At 43.4% G+C, this 19,218-nt stretch overlaps 1 protein-coding gene across 2 annotated transcripts in view; it reads right to left on the bottom strand.

The window, feature by feature from the left end:
• Positions 1-19,218, bottom strand: part of F13A1 (coagulation factor XIII A chain) — a 167,072-nt gene that overhangs the window by 27,213 nt on the left and 120,641 nt on the right. For both annotated transcript variants that reach the window (XM_058285190.2, XM_058285191.2), the window contains exons 11-12: positions 15,265-15,418; positions 4,469-4,756 (exon numbers count right to left, since the gene is read on the bottom strand). In XM_058285190.2, coding sequence (XP_058141173.1) covers positions 4,469-4,756; positions 15,265-15,418 — 442 coding nt within the window. The remainder of the gene's footprint in view (positions 1-4,468; positions 4,757-15,264; positions 15,419-19,218) is intronic.

The following is a 19,218-nucleotide window of genomic DNA, read 5'->3' on the forward strand; positions in this document are numbered from 1 at the left end:
GCTCTCTGCATGGGCACTGGCTCTCCGCATGGGCACTGGCTCTCAGCATGGGCACTGGCTCTCCGCATGGGCACCGGCTCTCCGCATGGGCACTGGCTCTCAGCATGGGCACTGGCTCTCCGCATGGGCACTGGCTCTCCACGTGGGCACTGGCTTGCTGCGTGGGCACTGGCTTGCCATGTGGGCACTGGCTCTCAGCATGGGCACTGGCTTGCTGCGTGGGCACTGGCTCTCTGCACAGGCACTGACTCTCTGCATGGGCACTGGCTCTCTGCACGGGCACTGGCTCCCACATGGACACAGGCTCTCAGCATGGGCACTGGATCACTGCACAGGCCTGGCTTGCTGCGTGGGCACTCTTCCCCAGGAACTGGGCCTGGATCCTCCCATATGGTAGACGGAAGCCCAATCCCTGGAGCCACATCCGCTTCCCTGCACTTGCCCTTTTGAATGACCAACTCACATTGCCTTCTCTGGGCCTGAGCCTGGACCCAACTTCCTCCACGGCTCTCCTGTCAGTCAGGTGTTCAGATGAACGAGGCTCTGCTCTGGCCGTAAGTCAGACGTGACCCGAGTAGCGCAACGTGACCTGGTGTGCACTTGGCCTCTTGTCCAGACTGATGGGGTGTCAAAGTGGCAGGCCTTGAAGAACACGCATTTGCCTCTCGCTGCCTCCAGCAATGGTAACAGTAAGAGTAAGAAGGACTTCCCTTGGCTGTACCTGGAGGGACATGCTGGGCGGCGGGGCTCCTTAGGCTGGTGGGCTCTGCCTGACTTCTACTAATCTTTACTGAGGCTCTTGCTACCTTTTTCATCTCAGCATCAGGAGCCCTAAATTCCCTAAATCACAGAACGAAAGAAACTGGGTTGTGCTTCAGAGCCCAAGAGAGTAGTGCTCCTGAAATAGTGCGTTATGTAAGTGCTGTGTTTTGCCACTGAACAAGAAATTGTTCTAGATAAAGTTTATTAAGTGTGGCAAGAGAAAGAAGAATAGATTTTCACTCTGTGAGTGGAGGAGCTGGGATGCCGCCAGTATCATTTACGGTGTCTGGGGAAAGCCAAGGGAGACCCAGACTGGAGCTGCATCATCTCTTTTCCAAAAAGCAAAGGGAACTAAATACAGCCAAGTGGAAATGACGGCCCCTTTGAAGGTCCTGGAAGGTTGAAGTTATTCGAAGCTTCCAAGCTGATTCCAGCTCACACATTTCCATTAATCACCAATCTGGAAAGTATGCCTTTGTTTCTATTTGGAAAACTCTTTTTCCACAGAGCTACCTAGAAATGCTTGTCTTTGACCTGCTTGGTCAAGGTCTAGAATTACATTGTTTTTTTGCCATATGGACAGTAGTTTATTGCATACAATTAATGCAAGTAAGCCAAGAAAGCATCTCCAATTTCCTTCAAGTCAAGTTTTGGGGTGGCCTGAGTGGGTGGGACCCGAGTTGCTACTGAGTCAGGTTTGGCCATTGCCTTCGCTGGGCAGAAGACTGAGAGGGCTACTATGTCATGCTGTTTCAGCCCACAGACTCACATGAGTGCATTGTTTTACTGGATTAGGGAGTGAAGAAGAAGATTGAGGATGGGACTACCATGAGGTGGGGAAGGCAGATGCATAGTTCCCTGTTGAGGGGAATTAGGGCCAGCTTCCCTGTTAGATACCAGGTACCTGAGGGCATGAGTAAGGGACGAGGCCCAAGCGGACCCCATGTTTCTGCAGCACTGGCTCACTGTCACTGCCTTAGCAAGACCTGGGTTCTGGGATCCGCTGTGCCTCTCATTGCCATGTGTGACCTTGGACATGTCATCTCATCTTCCCAGCCTCAGCTTCCCCAAATGTAAAAATGTTGGGTGCTTTTACACCAACTGAGTTGTTATAACCCTGAATTTTGAACTGAGTCTGTCCTGTGTTAAGCATTGGCTATGATACCTCATTTCATCCCTTCATCAGCCTCCTTCTCTCAACCACACACCTGAGCCATCAGTCAGCCCAGTGGGCTCTACATTGAGGACATCTCCAGGTCTGTCTAGTTCTCCATACCGCCACCACCACCGCCACCATCTCTCACCCAAACTATTGCAACAGCATCCTTCCCCCCAGTCTCTGAGCTTCAGCTCCTACGGTCTATTCTCAACATAGCAGGCAGAGCAGTCTTTCAAAGCCTAACTAGGACCATGCCATGCTGTCTGCTCAAAGCCCTGTAATGGCTTCTCAACTAACTCGGAACAAAAGCCAATGCCCTTTCCAGAGCCTACAATTCCTTACACGGCCTGCACCCTGCCGTTTTCCCCCTTGCCACCTCTGCTCCAGACTCTGGTCTCCTGACTGCTTACCAAATGCATTGACAAGCTTTTGCCTCAAGACTTTTCCACTTACCATTTCTTCTGCCTGGAATGCTCTCCCCCCAGATAGCCACAGGGCTTACTCCTGCCCGCTGTCGGGTCTCTGTTAAATGTCACCACAATAGAGAGGTTTCTGACCACGCCACCTGCCAGCACACTCTTTCCTCCTTACCCTGCTTTACGTTTTCTATTGCACTTCCCACCATCTGACGTACTATATGTTCACTTGTCTAATTGCTTATTGTCTGGTTCCCCTCTGCACCACTAACTCCATGAGGGCAGGAACTTCTATTTTGTTCATTGCTATATTCCCAGCACAAAACAGTGCCTGAACTTTTAGGCACTAAATAAAGATTTGAGGAATGAAAAAAAACCGTGGGATGTGGGTGATATTACTCCCATTTACAGATGCAGAGGGCAAGCCCAGATTGTCTAAGTAACTTGCTTAGGGTCACACAGCAAATGGGTGATACAGTCACAGTTTAAATTTGTCTAATTCCCGACGTGTCTAATTCCAGGACTCAGGCTCTCTAAAATTCCAAGTGCCTAACTGCTCTAAAAATTTAGGATGACTGGCCTCTTAAGTCCTTTAAACCATTTTTTTTTCCCTATAAGGATTATCATTCTGAACCATAGAGATAGGGAAAGTGCTAAATCTTCCAGTGTCCAGAGAAAATAGCCTAAAGATTTCTTAATTGATAGCTATTTTACTAAAGCTAGCTTCCAGCACATTTGGGTAAGTTTCTTGGAATTAAGATTTTTAGGAACCGTTTCCCAGTTTGGGGAAGAATTTCTTTCTTGGAGCCTCCCCAAGGAAACTGGGTGTTATGACTGCCAAGTCCAGAAGCTTGAGAGTATTAAACACAGGGTTTGGATATTGCAGGGGGCGTTTTAGTCTTGCCTGCCTCCATTTTGCAAAAATTAGTATATGCATACCGTTTTTTGGACATTATTATTCATTTCAATTTGTATCTATAAGTTTGATTCCAAGTGGGCCAGCTCAGGGCCCAAGTGGGGGAAAAAAATGACCATTTCTTTGTTCCTCTCTAAAACTAAGAAAAGGAAACCCTGGGGCTCTCAGGAGGGATCTGAGGTCTTAAACTGCAAATCTAGCAAAGACCAAAAAGCAAAATTTTTTATTTTTTGGCTGTTTCTTTAAAATACCTAAAGAGCATAAAATAAAAACAACAGCAAATCCGTTAAAAATGCATATTACCGCCAATAAAGCGGCGCCCCATGGCCGGTCAGTGGCCACTCATGCCCTCGCAGTGGTCAAGTCCTTTCCAGCCTGCTTTATCTTCCTGGACATGCTTGGCTGGACAGCATCTCTTCCGGCCGACTCCCTCTGCCTGCCAGTTGTCTGACCAACTGTTGTGCTCACTAAACGCTAGTGCCCCTGGCCATGCGATTAGTCAAAACAGGGATCCCAATTGCAAGCTGAAGCCTCTCCCTCCCAATGTTGCTGAAAACATTCTGAATTTTTATAGTAGAAAAAAAAGCCTTGGAAGAACACATTTGCGGGGAAGCCGAGGGATGGAGCGCAGCCTCGGTCTCCCGCCTCCTCTCTACGCATGCGACAGATCATAGTCGGCAGAACCTAGAGCTCCTGGCCTTCTAAATAGTAAAGAGAAGCACACAGATCCTGTTGGGCAGCCCTCAGAGCCTTAATTCACTTGAGGGAGAGGAGCCACCAGGATGCCTGCTTTCTGAGATGGACCCTTTAGACCTGCGCTTCACAATTTTTCCTGGACACTCGAAACCCCTGGGGGTCTTGTTGAAGTGCAGGTTCTGATTCAGCAGGTCTCCAGAAGGGCCTGCGATTCCACAGGCCTGACAAAGCTCCCAGGCCACGCTGATGCTTCAGGTCCTCAGACCCTCGTGCACGGCAAGAATTGAAGATGCATTTGATTTTCACAACTCATGAACTCTACCAAGGCTTGTTGAGTTCTAAGCATGAGCCATGAGGACGGAGGCTGAGACTTCTCTAGAACATGCGACCGCTCCCTGGGTAGTCCACTCCCTGAGCTCTGGGTGAAGGACTTCCACTGTGATAGAGTGGGGTCAGTCCCCAGGGCAGGCAGGGAGCCAGGTAACAAACTCTGGAGGGAACAAGACCCTGTTCGCTTACCGGATAAGGGCTCCAGCTTCACATCAAATGTCTCGTTCTTGAATTCTGTCTTCGCCACCCCGGTGTAGAAGGTGATGTTGCCCGAGAGGTAGGCGGAGAGGGTGTGGCTGCTGGAGCTGTTGTTCCAGAACGTGATGGTGACTTTGAAATCTCGTCCTAACACAGCGTTTTCCACTTTGAAATCCATGTCAACGTCAGTCTTGGATTTGGAGATGCCCTCTGTGTTCAGGGGCTTTTTAGCTCCATACATCAGGGCTGTGTCCAGGGCCAGTCTCTCTTCTTCTTGACCTAGGAAAATCCAGAGATAAAGTCAGAGAAAAAGAAGATGGGACCCATCTAGGTTAAAGCAACATTTTAATAACTGCAAACTGTGTGCTGGACCATGTACTTGTTGGATGGCCCCATTCAGATCCAGCCTCCCTTCGAGGTGTTTGCTTTAAGGGTTGCCTCTCCAGTGCCACCATTTAGGATTCAGCAGGTGAAATTGGCAAAAATCTACCTCTTCTGAAACTGTGGTTTTCAGTTTGCTTCTCTTCCCAAGTCCTTGCCATCTACCTTGAATCTGGGGATCTGTAAGCAAACATTTTGGAAATAGTTGCCTCCTCCCATTCCACCTTCTGCTAAGTAGGTGTTTTCTTCTTCTACTTAAAGCCCCCCCAACAAGAAAACTAAGTAGAGTTTTCTTCTTCTACTTAGAGCTCCCCAACAAGATCTGCCTCTTTATTGCTTCTTCCACTTTGGACCTGTCCCACTTGCTCCTTGCTGAGCTGACCCTGGCTGGATCTTGCCCTGTTGTCCCCACCTTCTTCTGTTGCCATTTGTCCTGGGCAGAATGCAGAGACCACTCAGGTTCAGCAGAATGTGAACAGACTTTCCCACAAATAAAGGCTCCAAGGTGAAATCCCCTTGGGGAACACAGCATTCCCTACAGCAATGCTAGCAACATTGTCCTCAGCCCATCAAAACTTCTGAGAAGCCCTATTGCAAGGACACTTGTTTACTTTTCTTTACCATGACATTTCCCAAACTCATCCAACACAGAACAGCGTTTTATGACGGACATCTATGGCATCTGGTGGATGCACTGAAATGCTCATGGATTATGAGGTGCATGGACTGCTTTTAGGAAAATGTCCTGTGTGGGTTTCTGAGATGGTAGTGGAGGTGATGGAGAGGAGAGAGTGGAGGAGAAGTGGTGAGCCCTGGGAGAAGAAAAACAGCTTTGAGTAGGCAAGAAAGTGAGAAATTAAGAAACAACAAATAAGGCCCCATAGCATGCTGTGCCAGTTGCTGGCAAACTGGGCTAGAAGGCCTCATGATGCTCTAGACCAGGGGTTCTTAACAAGGGGCCGTGAGTTGAACGGAAATTCAAAAAGGCATTATTCTTGAGGGGACGTGTTGGTGCGGGTATGATACATTTATCAAATAATACACAGCATAGTGTGGGCTTAGTAAGGAGTCCATGGTTTTCACCTGACTGGCAAAGGGGTCCATGGAACCAAAAAGGTTAAGCTCTGCTCTGCAAAGAATGTGTGGCTTTTGGGTACCATGGCTGGAGAAGCAGTAGAGGGCCAGTTGCTAGTCTCTTTTCCATCCAAAATATCTTTGCGTACATCTTAGTGTGTTGAGGAGGACAGAGGTGAGGGCACATTCTTTGGCTTGTAAAAACTAGTCATGGGAAAGAACAACAAAAAGAAACTCACTTGGTGGCTTTTATCATCATGTTAATTTTAAGATATTGGCCTCCAAATATGACTGGAGTCCTTACAAGCAAGGAAATTTGGACAGTCAGTAGGAGACAGGTGGGGAGGGGGGCGGCCATGTGACAGAGGCAGGGACTGAGTTCTGGATTCCTGGCGAGCCACCACCAGAATGCTACAGAATTTGGAAAGCGTGATCCTGCCAACACATTGATGTGGCACTTCTAGCCTCCAAAACTGGGAGAGGATAAACTCCTGTTGTTAAAAAAAAAAAAAGGGGGGTGGGGTGGCTTCCACTTTACCTAATCATTAAATGTAATGGAGACGAAGAAGCCAATAGCTGTAATAGCCGACATTGAGAGCTCGGTGAGACATGGTGATGAATGTTTATTATGCATTACCTCATTTAATTCTCTAACAAATCTATGAGGTAGGCATTACTGCCTCGTTTGCAAAAGGAGAGAGCCTACATTATAGGGTGGTTTGGATGAGAGAGAATTTATGCAGAGTGCCTGGACATAGTAGATGCATAATAAATGGAAGCTACTGTTACTCTGTTAGCAGGTGTTGCAAACAAATGTGAATGTGTATTTGTGTGGGGGTGTATGTGCATATTAACAATTTCTCTGATCATCAGGATGGCAAGAAATTGCATGAAACAATTGGTCTAGGATGAGCCTTGGCTGGAGCACATGTTTACAGATCAATAGGAGGGAGCTAATTTAACAATAAAGGGAAGAAGGGGTTATGAAAATAAAAGTGCAGAAATAATCTGGCAAAAAAGCTCAGTGAGAAAAAGAGCTCTAATGTTTATTGTATTGGATAAGGACCAAATAAGCATTTAGGCAAAATGCAGGAGGCAAACATGAGTGGCAGGAACATATACTGGGGGTGAGGAGCTGAGACGAGGGAAAGGGCAGTGAATGGCTTGTGGCCGCTACGGGAAACCTTATAGCAGGTCATAGATGAGGAAACCTCCAGTTGCCTTTTGGAAGGTCCCTGAATCTGCCCACACAAACCGAGGTGAAGGAAATGCAGGTGAATTCTGCCCATGTGCAGAGGACTGCCAGGTTGAGGCAGGCTGGGGTTGTTAGAGCAAGTGCAAGCTCAAATAAGAAAGAGCTGTGGCTTTTATTCAGAGCTCGGCAGAATTCCTGTAGCTCTTTAGTTACATTCTCTGTGTCCTGAAGTCTTCCACCATTCAAGGCCATGGGCAAAATTTTAGTGCTATGAGAGATTATATAAAGCCAGATGATATTTTCTGAGATTTCTCTGCAGCCTCCCAGAGTGAAGACAATAGTAAAAGGCAAGGATGTGATAACATTGGGTTTGATGCCACCTCTTCTCATTGTTTTCTCCTAGCTCAGATGTCACCTTCTCAGAAAGGTCCTCCTGGATTTCCCTGTCTAAGGTGTGCCCAAATTCCATGGCTCTCATCTCTCACCAGCCCAGCACATTACCTGGTTTTCTCTCCTTTCTCTTTTCACAGCACTTGTCACTGTTTGACATTATCTCCCTCACTAGGACGAAAGTTCCGCGAATGATGAGACATGGACTGTCTCAGTCACCTCTGTATGCCCTGGACGAAGGAATGGTGCTGACACAGAGGCTGCGAAAGAGGTTTGGAGAAGCACTTTGCTTTCAGCAAGACACAAAACTTTTGGGGCATTTTGAGATTAATTAAGTTCACCTGTGGCAGGACATATTGGTCATCATTCATTGATTGGATCCTTTCCTGTTCTTTGAGCCCTCTGTGTCCCTGCTCTGTGCCAGGCACACATGAGAACACAACACTTCCTCTTTGGGTTAAAAGAGAATCACATACAGATGTGCTCATTGCGGTGCTGGGTCTAACTTTTACATGTGGTGGGTGACAACGTGAGGAAGAGACTCAACACAGCCTGGGCATCTGGGAAGGCTTCTGGGAGGGACAGTGAGAGCAAAGACACAGAAGGGAGTGGGAGGTGTGGCTCACTGGAGGAACTGCACACAGTTGACCTCAATGCTGCTTGTCATAGCTGTGGGGCATGGTCAGGAGATGCAGACAGGGGGACAGCAAAGTCAAATAACACCTTGCAAGCTGTGATTTGGTATGCTCTGGAGGCAACTGGGAGGGAGTGAGGTCTTCTAAGCAGTTCAGTAACAAAGCTATAGTTTTATTTTAGATATATCACTTTGGCAGTAAGACAGGGGTTACACTAAGGGAAGGAGAAGATGAGGATGTGGGGCTGGAGTTGGGAAACAATAGCTGATATCCAGGAGAAAAATCCAATTGTAGTAGTATAGTAAAAATAATAAAACAGTAAGCAGTAGAGTGTCTTCGCTCATCAGGTAGAGCAAGCTAATTTCTATTGGGCATCTACTATACATTAGGCCCCATAACAAGGGCTTCCCATACCTGATTTCATTTAGTTTTCAGAGAGTGGCCATAGAGATGGAGGGGAGTGGATGAATTTGAGAAATATTAGGGAAAGGGAAGGGCTAGGATGATTCTCAAATTGCTAAACTTGGGTGGTTTGTGGATCTTTTTGCTAGGCTAGTGAGTATAGGAGAAATAGATTGGTGCGATGGGGGTTGGTGAGGGAAGGTGGCATTTGGAACAGGTTAAGTTTTTGTTTTTGTGAAACCTTTTGATGGATGGACAGCTTAAAAGTGAAGTCTCAGATGGAGACATAAACTCAGGAGTGATCCCTTATATGTGATCAGCTGATATGATATTAACACCAGGTACATAGACTGCACATAAAGTATGAGGGAACAAAATCCAAGAGTTGAACCTAGGAGTAAGTAACAGAGAGTGGGTGAAGAAAAGTGGGCTTAGAGTTGCTGAAAAAGATAGAAAAGAGTCAGAGAGGTAGGATGAAAGCACAAGAAAGTTGTATCATAGAATAGAGCAGAGAAGAGGAAATTTCAAGAAAGAAAAGGGGACAATGGCATTAAAAAATATAGAAATACAGAAATATCAAATAAGACCTGAACAATATTCATTCTATTTGGCCATCGGGTAGTCAATGGAAACTCTGACAAGAATATTTCAAGGATAAGGTGGTAGAAGGCATCAGGTTAAAGTAAGGAGGAACAAATGGAAAAGGAACACAACAGACATCAAGTCAAGGCACCTCTTTCAAAATGACTGGCTATGGTGGTCAGGAGGAAGGAAGAATGGGACTGTGTCTGGTGGGAAATATATTGTTGAAAAAAGTTTTTGTCATTTTTTAAAATACAGGAGTTACTTGAACACATTAAAGTATTATGGGGAGGTAAGAGAGAAGGATAGATGAAAATACAAGAGGCAAGGGGAATAATCTATGGAACATAAGAGGGAAGGGGGAAGTGGACTTGGCCCAGTGGTTAGGGCATCTGCCTACCACATGGGAGGTCCATGGTTCAAACCCTGGGCCTCCTTGACCCATGTGCAGCTGGCCCATGCACAGTGCTGATGTGTGCAAGGAGTACCGTGCCATGCAGGGGTGTCCCCCGCATAGGGGAGCCCCATGCACAAGGAGCACACCCCATAAGGAGAGCAGCCCAGTGCCAAAGAAAGTTCAGCCTGCTCAGGAATGGCGCCACACACATGGAGAACTGATGCAGCAAGAGGATACAACAAAAAGAGACACAGATTCCTGTGCCACTGACAACAACAACAGAAGCGGACAAAGAAGAACATGCAGCAAATGGACACAGAGAACAGACAACTGGGGGTGGGGGAAGGGGAGAGAAATAAATAAAAATAAATCTTAAAAGGAAAAATGAGGGAAGGGGACTGAAATCTCATCATAAAAGAAGATGCACTAGTGATACCATCAACATGGTGATGTAAGACATCCCCTAAGAAGCTTCCCCAGAGAGTCAGTGAATAAAAGGTAAAATCTCACTTGCTTAGAACTCTGACGGACGGTAAAGACTGGAGAAGAACTCCAGAAATGCTTAATTGAAGAGAAAGAAAAATATCAGGCAGGAAATTTCTTCCCTGGACTTGCCAGTCCATTCTTCTCCCCCTTACTCAGTCCCATGCAGCTTGGGAGTCATACAGAAGAAGGACTCTGGGTCCTTTCTACTGCAGACACAGGTTACAGAGCAGATTATAGCAGTGAGTTAGAACCCAATGCAGATCCAGACACAACTCAGGCCCACAGAGACCCAGGGCAGAACACAAGCTGCTGAGGAGTGCAGCATACAAAAGGGTCCCCGGGGTGGGGGGGTGGGGGGCGGGGAGAGATCACGGTAGAACTGTTGGCAAGAGCAGTGCTCGCTCAATGTGGATTTAAGATATTGAAAGAGAAAAACTGCCAGCAAAATTTTTTTATCTGGCAAAACTGTCCTTCAAAACTTAGGGAGAGCTTAAAATATCCACAGATAAACAAAAACTGAGAGAGTTTTCACTATTTACAGATGACATGATCCTATGTATAGAAAGTCCCCCAAAACTACAACAAAGCTCCTAGAACTAATAAATGAGTTCAGCAATTGGCAAGGTACAGGACCAATGTGCAAAAGCAATAGCATTTCTATACACTAGAAATGGGCACTCTCAGGAGAGAATCAAGAAAAAAATTCCATTTATAATAGTAACAAAAAGAATCAAATATCTAGGAATAAATTTAACCAAAGATGTAAAGGCCTTGCACACAGAAAACAGCAAAGCATTGTTAACTCAAAGAATACCTAAACAGATGGAAGGACATTCTATGTTCATTAATTGGAAGACTAAATATTGTTAAGATGTCAATTCTACCCAAAATGATTCACAGAATCAACACAATCCCCATCAAAATCCCAACAACTTACTTTGCAAAAATGGACAAGCCAATAATCAAATTTATTTGGAAGGGTAAGGGACCCTGAATAGCTCAAAACATCTTGAAAAAGGAGAACAAAGTTGGAGGACTCATACTTCCTGATTTTAAAGCATATTGCACAGCTACATTGGTCAAAACAGCATGGTTTTGGTACAATGAGAGATACACTGAATAAAGGAATCTAATTGAGATTTCAGAAAGACTCTCACATCTATGACCAATTGATTTTTCACAAAGGTGCCAGGTCCACTCCATTGGGAAAGAATTGTCTCTTCAACTAAGGGTACTGGGAGAATTGGATATCCATATGCAAATGAATGAAAGAGGACCCCTATTTCACATCATATAAAAAAACAACTAAAAATGGATCAAAGGCCTAAATATAAGAATCACGACTGTAAAACTCCTACAAGAAAATATAGGGAAGCGACTTCAGAAACAAGTGTTAGCTAATGGTTTCTTAGACTCTGTATCTAAAGCACAAGCAACAAAAGAAAAAAAAATAGTTAAATGAGACCTCTTCAAAATTAAAATATTTTGTGCTTTAAAGATATTTCACAAAAGTGAAAAGACAACCTAGTAATTTGGAAAAAATATTTGGAAACCACATATCCAAAATGATTTACTGTCCAGAATATATAAAGAAATCCTACAACTCAACAATAAAAAAAAACCCAAATAAAATAGAAATTTCTCCAAAAAGGATACACAAATGGCTAAAAAGCACATGAAAATGTGCTCAGTATCACTAGCTACTAAAGAAATGCAAATAAAAACCACAATGAGATAGCATTTCACACCTATAAAATGGCTACTATTAAAAAAAACAGAAAATTACAAGCGTTGTAGAGGATGTGGAGAAATAGGAGCACTCATTCTTTGCTGGTAGGAATGTAAAATGGTACAGCTGCTGGAGAAGACAGTTTGGCATTTCCTCAGCAAGCTAAGTTTAGAATTACCATATGACCTGGTAATTCCTCTACTAGGTATATACCCAGAAGAATTGAAAGCAGGGATTTGTACAGATATTTGCAATGAATCTTCATAGTGGAATTATTCACAATTGCCAAAAAAGGAAACCAACCCAAGTGTCCATTAACTGATGAATGGGTAAGCAAAGTATGTTATTTATATACAGTGGAATATTACTCAACTGCAAAAAGGAATGAAGTCCCACTGCACATTGAAACATGCATGAACCTTGAGGACATTATACTGAGGGAAATAAGCCAGACATAAAAGGCCAAATAATGCATGATCTCACTGATATGAACCAATTATAATTAGTTAGAATTTCAAACATAGGTTACCAGGGGATCAACTGGGAGTAGAGAATGGGGAGTTGATGCTTAATTTGTACAGAATTTCTTTAGGTTCATTGTAAAATTTTGGAAATGGATGGTGGTGATGGTAGCACATTATTGTGGGTATAATTAACAGCACTGAATTGTATTTGTGAATGTGGCTTAAAGGGGGAAATTTTAGGTTATATATTTGACTAGACTAAAAATTAAAAAACAAAACAGAAGACTGTATAACACAGTGAACCCTATTGTAGAAAGATGGACTATAGTTAATAGTACAAGTAAAAGAATGTTCTTTCATGAATTATAACAAATGTATGACACTAATACAAGAAGTTAATAATAGGGTAGTATATGGGAAAAATACACCTACTGTATTCCATAGACTATAGTTAACAGTACTATTTTAATATTGTTTCATCAATTGTAACAAAAGTACCAAACTAAAGCAAAGTGACAACAATAGGGGGGTATATGGGAATGCTATAGTTTTTATATGATTTTTCTGTCAACACACAACATATTTAATTTAAAAAATTTAAAAAGGAAAAAGAAGATGCATTGCCACTGGATCAATTTCAAGATTTCTGATTTTCAAAATTTCATAGTTTATTAATCTTACATTTTGAAAAGTTTTTAATATTAAGCTTCAGTTAGTTCACGTGAAAAATGACCTATCCCCCATTTAATTAATTAAAATAGTTCATTCTTAAATCTGTCTATACTTTCTTTTCCGTGTTTTTACTCAGCTTTGAGTTTTATGGCCACCCTCAGCATTCGTGGATCAGGCAAATTTGATGGCAGGCTCAACAGAGAGAATTGGGTGGTAAAAGTCAATATATGGCCACAGATGCTGCCACCTCTTCCACATGCCCATGGCAGATGTCAATAATCAATCCCTCTCTCCCATGATATCCAGATGCAGTCTTAACATCCTTTTCATCCATTCAGTCATTACCAATCAAATTAGAATTTGACATTTATATGGCTCTTTGATTAAGAGACTAATTATCCACTTAGCATCAAACTCCTAACCCAGAGTGAGTGGGTGGGCCAGACTCCCTACCGGTCTGTCCTCCTGGGCCTTGTCTTCTTGCCTGGCCCTCCGATGTCCTCCTGCTTCAGAGTGGGCCATTTTATTTGATTTAATCTGGTGTCCTTCACTGGCCAATTCCCTGACTCTTCTTCTTCCAAAGTAGTGGAATCCACATTGCAATTTCTGCCTTGCCATCTTTTCCTGGAGAACTCTTGCCGCATGCTTCTCCTGGCCAATTCCTACTTATCTCTTGGTCTCAAAGATCCCATCACTAACTCCCTGCAGGAAGCCTTCCATGGTCCCCATGTCTGGGTTGGCGTTTCTTTGTACTACTGCAGCACCTGTACGCACCTGTGTCACAGCACCTGTACACACCTGTGTCACAAGACCTGTCACACAGCATTCCCATGGCTGACTTACTGCTCATCTCTCCAGGTACCTGGGACGGCAGGACTATGTACATCTCTCATCCCTAGATAGTGCTTAGAATAGAGTAGGTGTTTAAAAACAAGTTTAGTGAATGAATGAATGAATGAAAGAATGAATGCAACTAGTTTGTTTCAGTGTTTCTAGTGTTTTTTTTTCCTTCCAAATCTTTTTATCTGTAAGTCTCTTCTAAGAGGTCATGGTTTATTCACTTTATTTTGCTGATATTGTTTTTAACTTTTCCTTTTAGAGAAAGCTGGAAAAAAAATCTTTTGTATGTGTGTTACATAATGGATGACAACCAACAGAAGGCAAGAATAAATCATCTCAGAAAAACAGTAAAAGTCCACTAGTTCAGATGACAAAAATCCTGAATTTCTAACACTATGTACAAGAGTTCTCAATTCAGCAAGCTTTTTCTTTATAGTGCAAATTGTTTTTGTAAATAAGGGCAGGGAGAATGTCCAAAATATTTAAAACAAATTCTGCACTCTTTAGCACTTCAGGAATACTAATGAATATTTAGGTGTATGGTAATTACTAGTCATTTTTATGCATTCATTAAATTAAATGGCTCTTCCAAGAACCTCCGTTGGGCAATAATTGGCAAAATATATTCCATATTCCCCGTCAAGATACACAAGTTTCTCTACCTCCTAACCAGGCACGCTGAGCTTGATTTGGTAATGTCTGCAAGACCCTGCACTCACCAGGCTACATCATGCCTCTGAATTTGGCTACGTTCCCACTGCCTGGAAAACCCTGTCTTCATTTCTTCAACTGTGGACCGTGACTTGTCTTTGTGAGCTTGGTTTTTTCTTAATTGCCTGGTTTGGCAGAGTGTCCCTCTTCTCCGTTCTCTGCAAAGTGATACTATCAGCTGTCCCAGAACAGGGATGAGGTCCTGCTCACTGCTGGAATTCCCAGCACCAAACACAACTGCTGGGATACAGGAGACAGGTAGTATTGATTGAAATGGAATTGAACTCAACAGCTCCATCTGAAACACCCTGTATAATAAACGTTAACAAAATCACCTTTACACTATCTTACAATTGAAACTGGCCTAATTGGCCAGAATTAGTGAGACTGCATTGTACTATTAATATTTTGTATTGTTGACTTCATGGAGTTTCCATGAGAATTCGGTGGAACAGTGGATGTGAAAATAGTTTGTAAACCACTAAACAAGTGTAAATAGTTATTTAAATTTCTATTACCAAACTAAAATTACATTAGTCATACGGAGTGTTCTAATAGAATTATTTTAAATCAAGGTTCTTTCATATTTTTGCTAACAAGAACATATTCTATATTCATTTCACAAGCCAATTCTGCTCAAAACAAACAGTGAAAAATTATGGGTATGAAGTATGTTTTAGTCATGAGAGCATATATTCTGCCCTTACCACAAAATGCTGCAAATACCAGTATATTTCCAGGAAGATACCTCACAGTGGCAGTGAATAAAACTAAGTGGATTAGAGAAATGGACTTTAGCAAAGTACTCTATTTAGTTGTGGTAACTTACCTTCTTGGAATTTGTAAGTATCCGTAATATCATTCATGCCATCTCCTCCAAGTTCCTTGGTAACAATTAATTTCCCAACGTGGGTGGCATCCACCGCTTGAACCACATGGGTGCCATCTTTCTTAATCATGATGTAAACAAGATCACTATTGACCTGAAGAGAGGAGAAAGTGTTAGCCATCATTGAATGCACTTGTCACCAAAGTCTTGACTCTCAATGATGTAGCAACCTAGAGATCCCTAGAGTTGATATCTTCCTTTATTCAACAAAGATTTGTAGGGACAAGCTAATTTTAAAAGTATTTCATAGGGGAATTTAGCTTAGATCAATCATCTGATATTTTAAATTAAGAACATTTGGGGCAGGCTCTATTGGTTGTCTAAACATCAACTAATTCTTTCTCCCCTTTCTTCTTACTGATAAAGTTTACCTCCTAAAGGAGAGCTGAAAATGATATGCCCATTTCACGCTTTGCTGGACTTCACTTAAGCTAGGAGTGGCTATGTGACCTATTTCTAGGAAGAAGAGAAAGTCTGCTAGATGGCTTCTTAGAAAGATTTTTCTCCTTTCTAAAAGGAGAGGGGTACATGGGAGAGTTTGCTCATCTGTTCCTGCTCTCTGTGGTTGTCATGTGAAGTAAAGTGATGCTTGCAGCTGCTTGAGTCATCCTGGGACAGTGGAAATAAACACTGCCAACAATCTGAAGATAGGAGAGGAGAAAGAAGAGTATTTGAACGCTTAATGATGCTGTTAACTAGTGAAACCAACTTTGGGGAGACCATCTTTGGGATTTCTTACATAAGAAATCATTACTCAGGAAGCAGACTTGGCCCAGTGGATAGGGCGTCCGTCTACCACATGGGAAGTCCGTGGTTCAAACCCCGGGCCTCCTGACCCGTGTGGAACTGGCCCATGTGCAGTGCTGATGCGCGCAAGGAGTGCCGTGCCATGCAGGGGTGTCCCCGCGTAGGGGAGCCCCACATGCAAGGAGTGTGCCCCGTAAGGAGAGCTGCCCAGCGTGAAAGAAAGTGCAGTCTGCCCAAGAATGGCACCACACACATGGAGAGCTGACGCAGCAAGATAATGCAACAAAAAAAGACACAGATTCCCATGCCGATGACAACAACAGTAGCGGACAAAGAAGAACACGCAGCAAATGGACACAGAGAACAGACAACTGGGGCGGGGGGGGGGGGAGGGGAGGGGAGAGAAATAAATAAATAAATAAATAAATAAATAAATAAATCTTTAAAAAAAAATAGAATGCCTGAACGTTCCTGTCACAGTGTTACAGATAAAAGTGTTAAAAAAAATTACTGTCTAAATCATTTTAATTCTGTTACTTGCAGTCAAAAGCATTTTAATTGAAAAATATTATTAGACTGTTGAAGGAATTCAGATATCTTCCTGGTGGTTTAGAAACAGAACCATGCTATGTGTGGGACTTGGAAATAGCATTCAGGGGGCCATGCTGGCTGGCCCCCAAACTCTCTCAAGATATTGCTTTATCATTCTGCTTTCTAGAGACAATTTCTAAATATGTGCTTGAAAGCTGCTTTCCCCAGAGTCTCTTACATTCTTTATAATCACTTTCTTGGGGGCTCCATTGATTAGAACAGAAGCTGGTAGGAAGTATCAACTGCAATTCTCTATCAGGTATTCCAGCTGATGTATTTACTAAACGTTTTGCAGGCTCTATCTCAGCCTGAGTTCCCTTCTCAAAATAGGGTAATAGTTCTTTCCTCATAAGGAAGTTGGCAGAAATAAGTGAAATAAATATATCTATATTACTTCTCCAGAACTTGGCATATAAATGCTTGGCACTCGATAAATCCTAACAAAATAATATATTATATAATAGTGTTGCCAGGTATTGTTCAAAATGATGACGTTCTACTGATGAACAGAATAGATTCAATCACTGCCCTTTTATAGGGTTTACACTCTAGTACTGGAGAGTCACCTGGGGGGCTTTTTAAAAGTAGATGTAACATGGAGGTGAAGAAGGTCAACCACCACACCAGGGAGCCAAGAGTGCCTACAACTGAAAGCAGGAGAATTGCATCCAGCATCCACGTGGAATCTAAGCCCCCTCTTAATATAGATGTGGAGTGGACACAACCATTCTAAGGTCCACAGGATGGAGGAATAGAGTATGGGTTAGAGTGAACTTACTGATATTCTATTCCTGAACTATTGTGATTAGTAATCAAAGAAAAAGTGGCATTGGTGTGGAGAAAGTGGCCATGGTGGCTGCTGGGGGTAGGGAGTGGGAGGAAGAGATGTGATGTGGGGGCATTTTCGGGGGTTGGAGTTGTCCTGGGTGGTGCTGCAGGGACAGTTACTGGACATTGTATGTCCTTCCATGGCCCACTGAGTGAACTGTGGGAGAGTGTGGGCTATGATGTGGACCATTGACCATGAGATGCAGCGGTGCTCAGAGATGTATTTCCCAAATGCAATGAATGTCTCATGATGATGGAGGAGGTTTTTGTTATGGGGGGAGGTGTGGGGTGAAGGGGGTGGGGGAATATGGGGACCTCATAATTTTTTAATGTAACATGTAACATTAAGAAAATAAAGACAAATAAAAAAGAACACACAAACACACACAAAGTAGCTGTATAATTAAAGAGTTCTAGATTGGGACCCTGAATCTATTATTTTTTTTTAAACTTCCAGATAATTCCAACAGATACCCAGGCCTGAGAACCTCTGTAACACAATACAATAAGAAATACATAAGGGAAAGTCCAGCTTACGATATTACAGGACATACGGGGGAGAAAGGTTGGGTAGGAAGTAACTCCCACATTGAAACCAAGAGATATGGAGTTAGTGAACTAAAGAATGAATGGAAGGAGGGCTGTGATGGCAGAGGAACAGACAGATACCATGGCCCTGAGGAAAGCAACTGAGAGAGGCACTGGATTAGCTGCAAGAAACTTGGGTTCTAACCTTGGATGTGTAATTTTAGAAAGTCACAGTAACCTTCCTGAACCTGCTCCTATAAAATGAAAATAATTATACTTCTTCTGCCTGTTTCATAAGAACATTTTAGGGTTGGGAAAGATAGGGTATATGTGCGAATGACTTGTAAACTTCAAAATCCAGTAAAATATAATGGTTAATATTAGGCAATGGAGAACCTCCTAAGGTTGAGGTTGAAGAGAGCAATTTTTGTCTACTTTCTCACTAAATGTTCTGAATTTACATTACATCTGACCTCTGTTAAGAAGAGAGTAACTGGCGGTGGACTCGGCCCAGTGGTTAGGGCGTCCGTCTACCACATGGGAGGTCCGTGGTTCAAACCCCGGGCCTCCTTGACCTGTGCGGAGCTGGCCCATGCGCAGTGCTGATGTGCGCAAGGAGTGTCCTGCCACGCAGGGGTGTTCCCTGTGTAGGGGAGCCCCATGCACAAGGAGTGCGCCCTGTAAGGAGAGCCACCCAGTGCGAAAGAAAGTGCAGCCTGTCCAGGAATGGCGCCGCACACACAGAGAGCTGACACAAGATGATGCAACAAAAAGAAACACAGATTCCTATGCCACTGACGACAACAGAAGTGGACAAAGAAGACGCAGCAAATAGACACATGGAACAGACAACCAGGGTGGGGGTGGGGGGGAGGGGAGAGAAATAAATAAATAAATAAATCTTTAAAAAAAAGAAAGAAGACAGTAACCAATATTTATGGGATACTCACAATGCTTCAGGCACATTTTGTTAATTATTTGATTTAAACCTCACAACAGCAGCCCTATGAGGTTTGTTGCTATTGCCCACTTTGCAGAAGCCAACATTGAGGCTCAGAAAGGTCAAGTACCCTGCCTGTGGTGGCATGGCCAGGAGTTGACAGAGGGGAAACACAAATCCCATTTTAGTTCCAGCCTGTCTCCTTGACCTCCAAGCCATATGGCCTCTGCCCCCTTTCCCTGCAAGGCCAAGGGCACCAG

This window comes from Dasypus novemcinctus, chromosome 22 (genome assembly GCF_030445035.2).
Source record: "Dasypus novemcinctus isolate mDasNov1 chromosome 22, mDasNov1.1.hap2, whole genome shotgun sequence".
Taxonomy (NCBI): domain Eukaryota; kingdom Metazoa; phylum Chordata; class Mammalia; order Cingulata; family Dasypodidae; genus Dasypus; species Dasypus novemcinctus.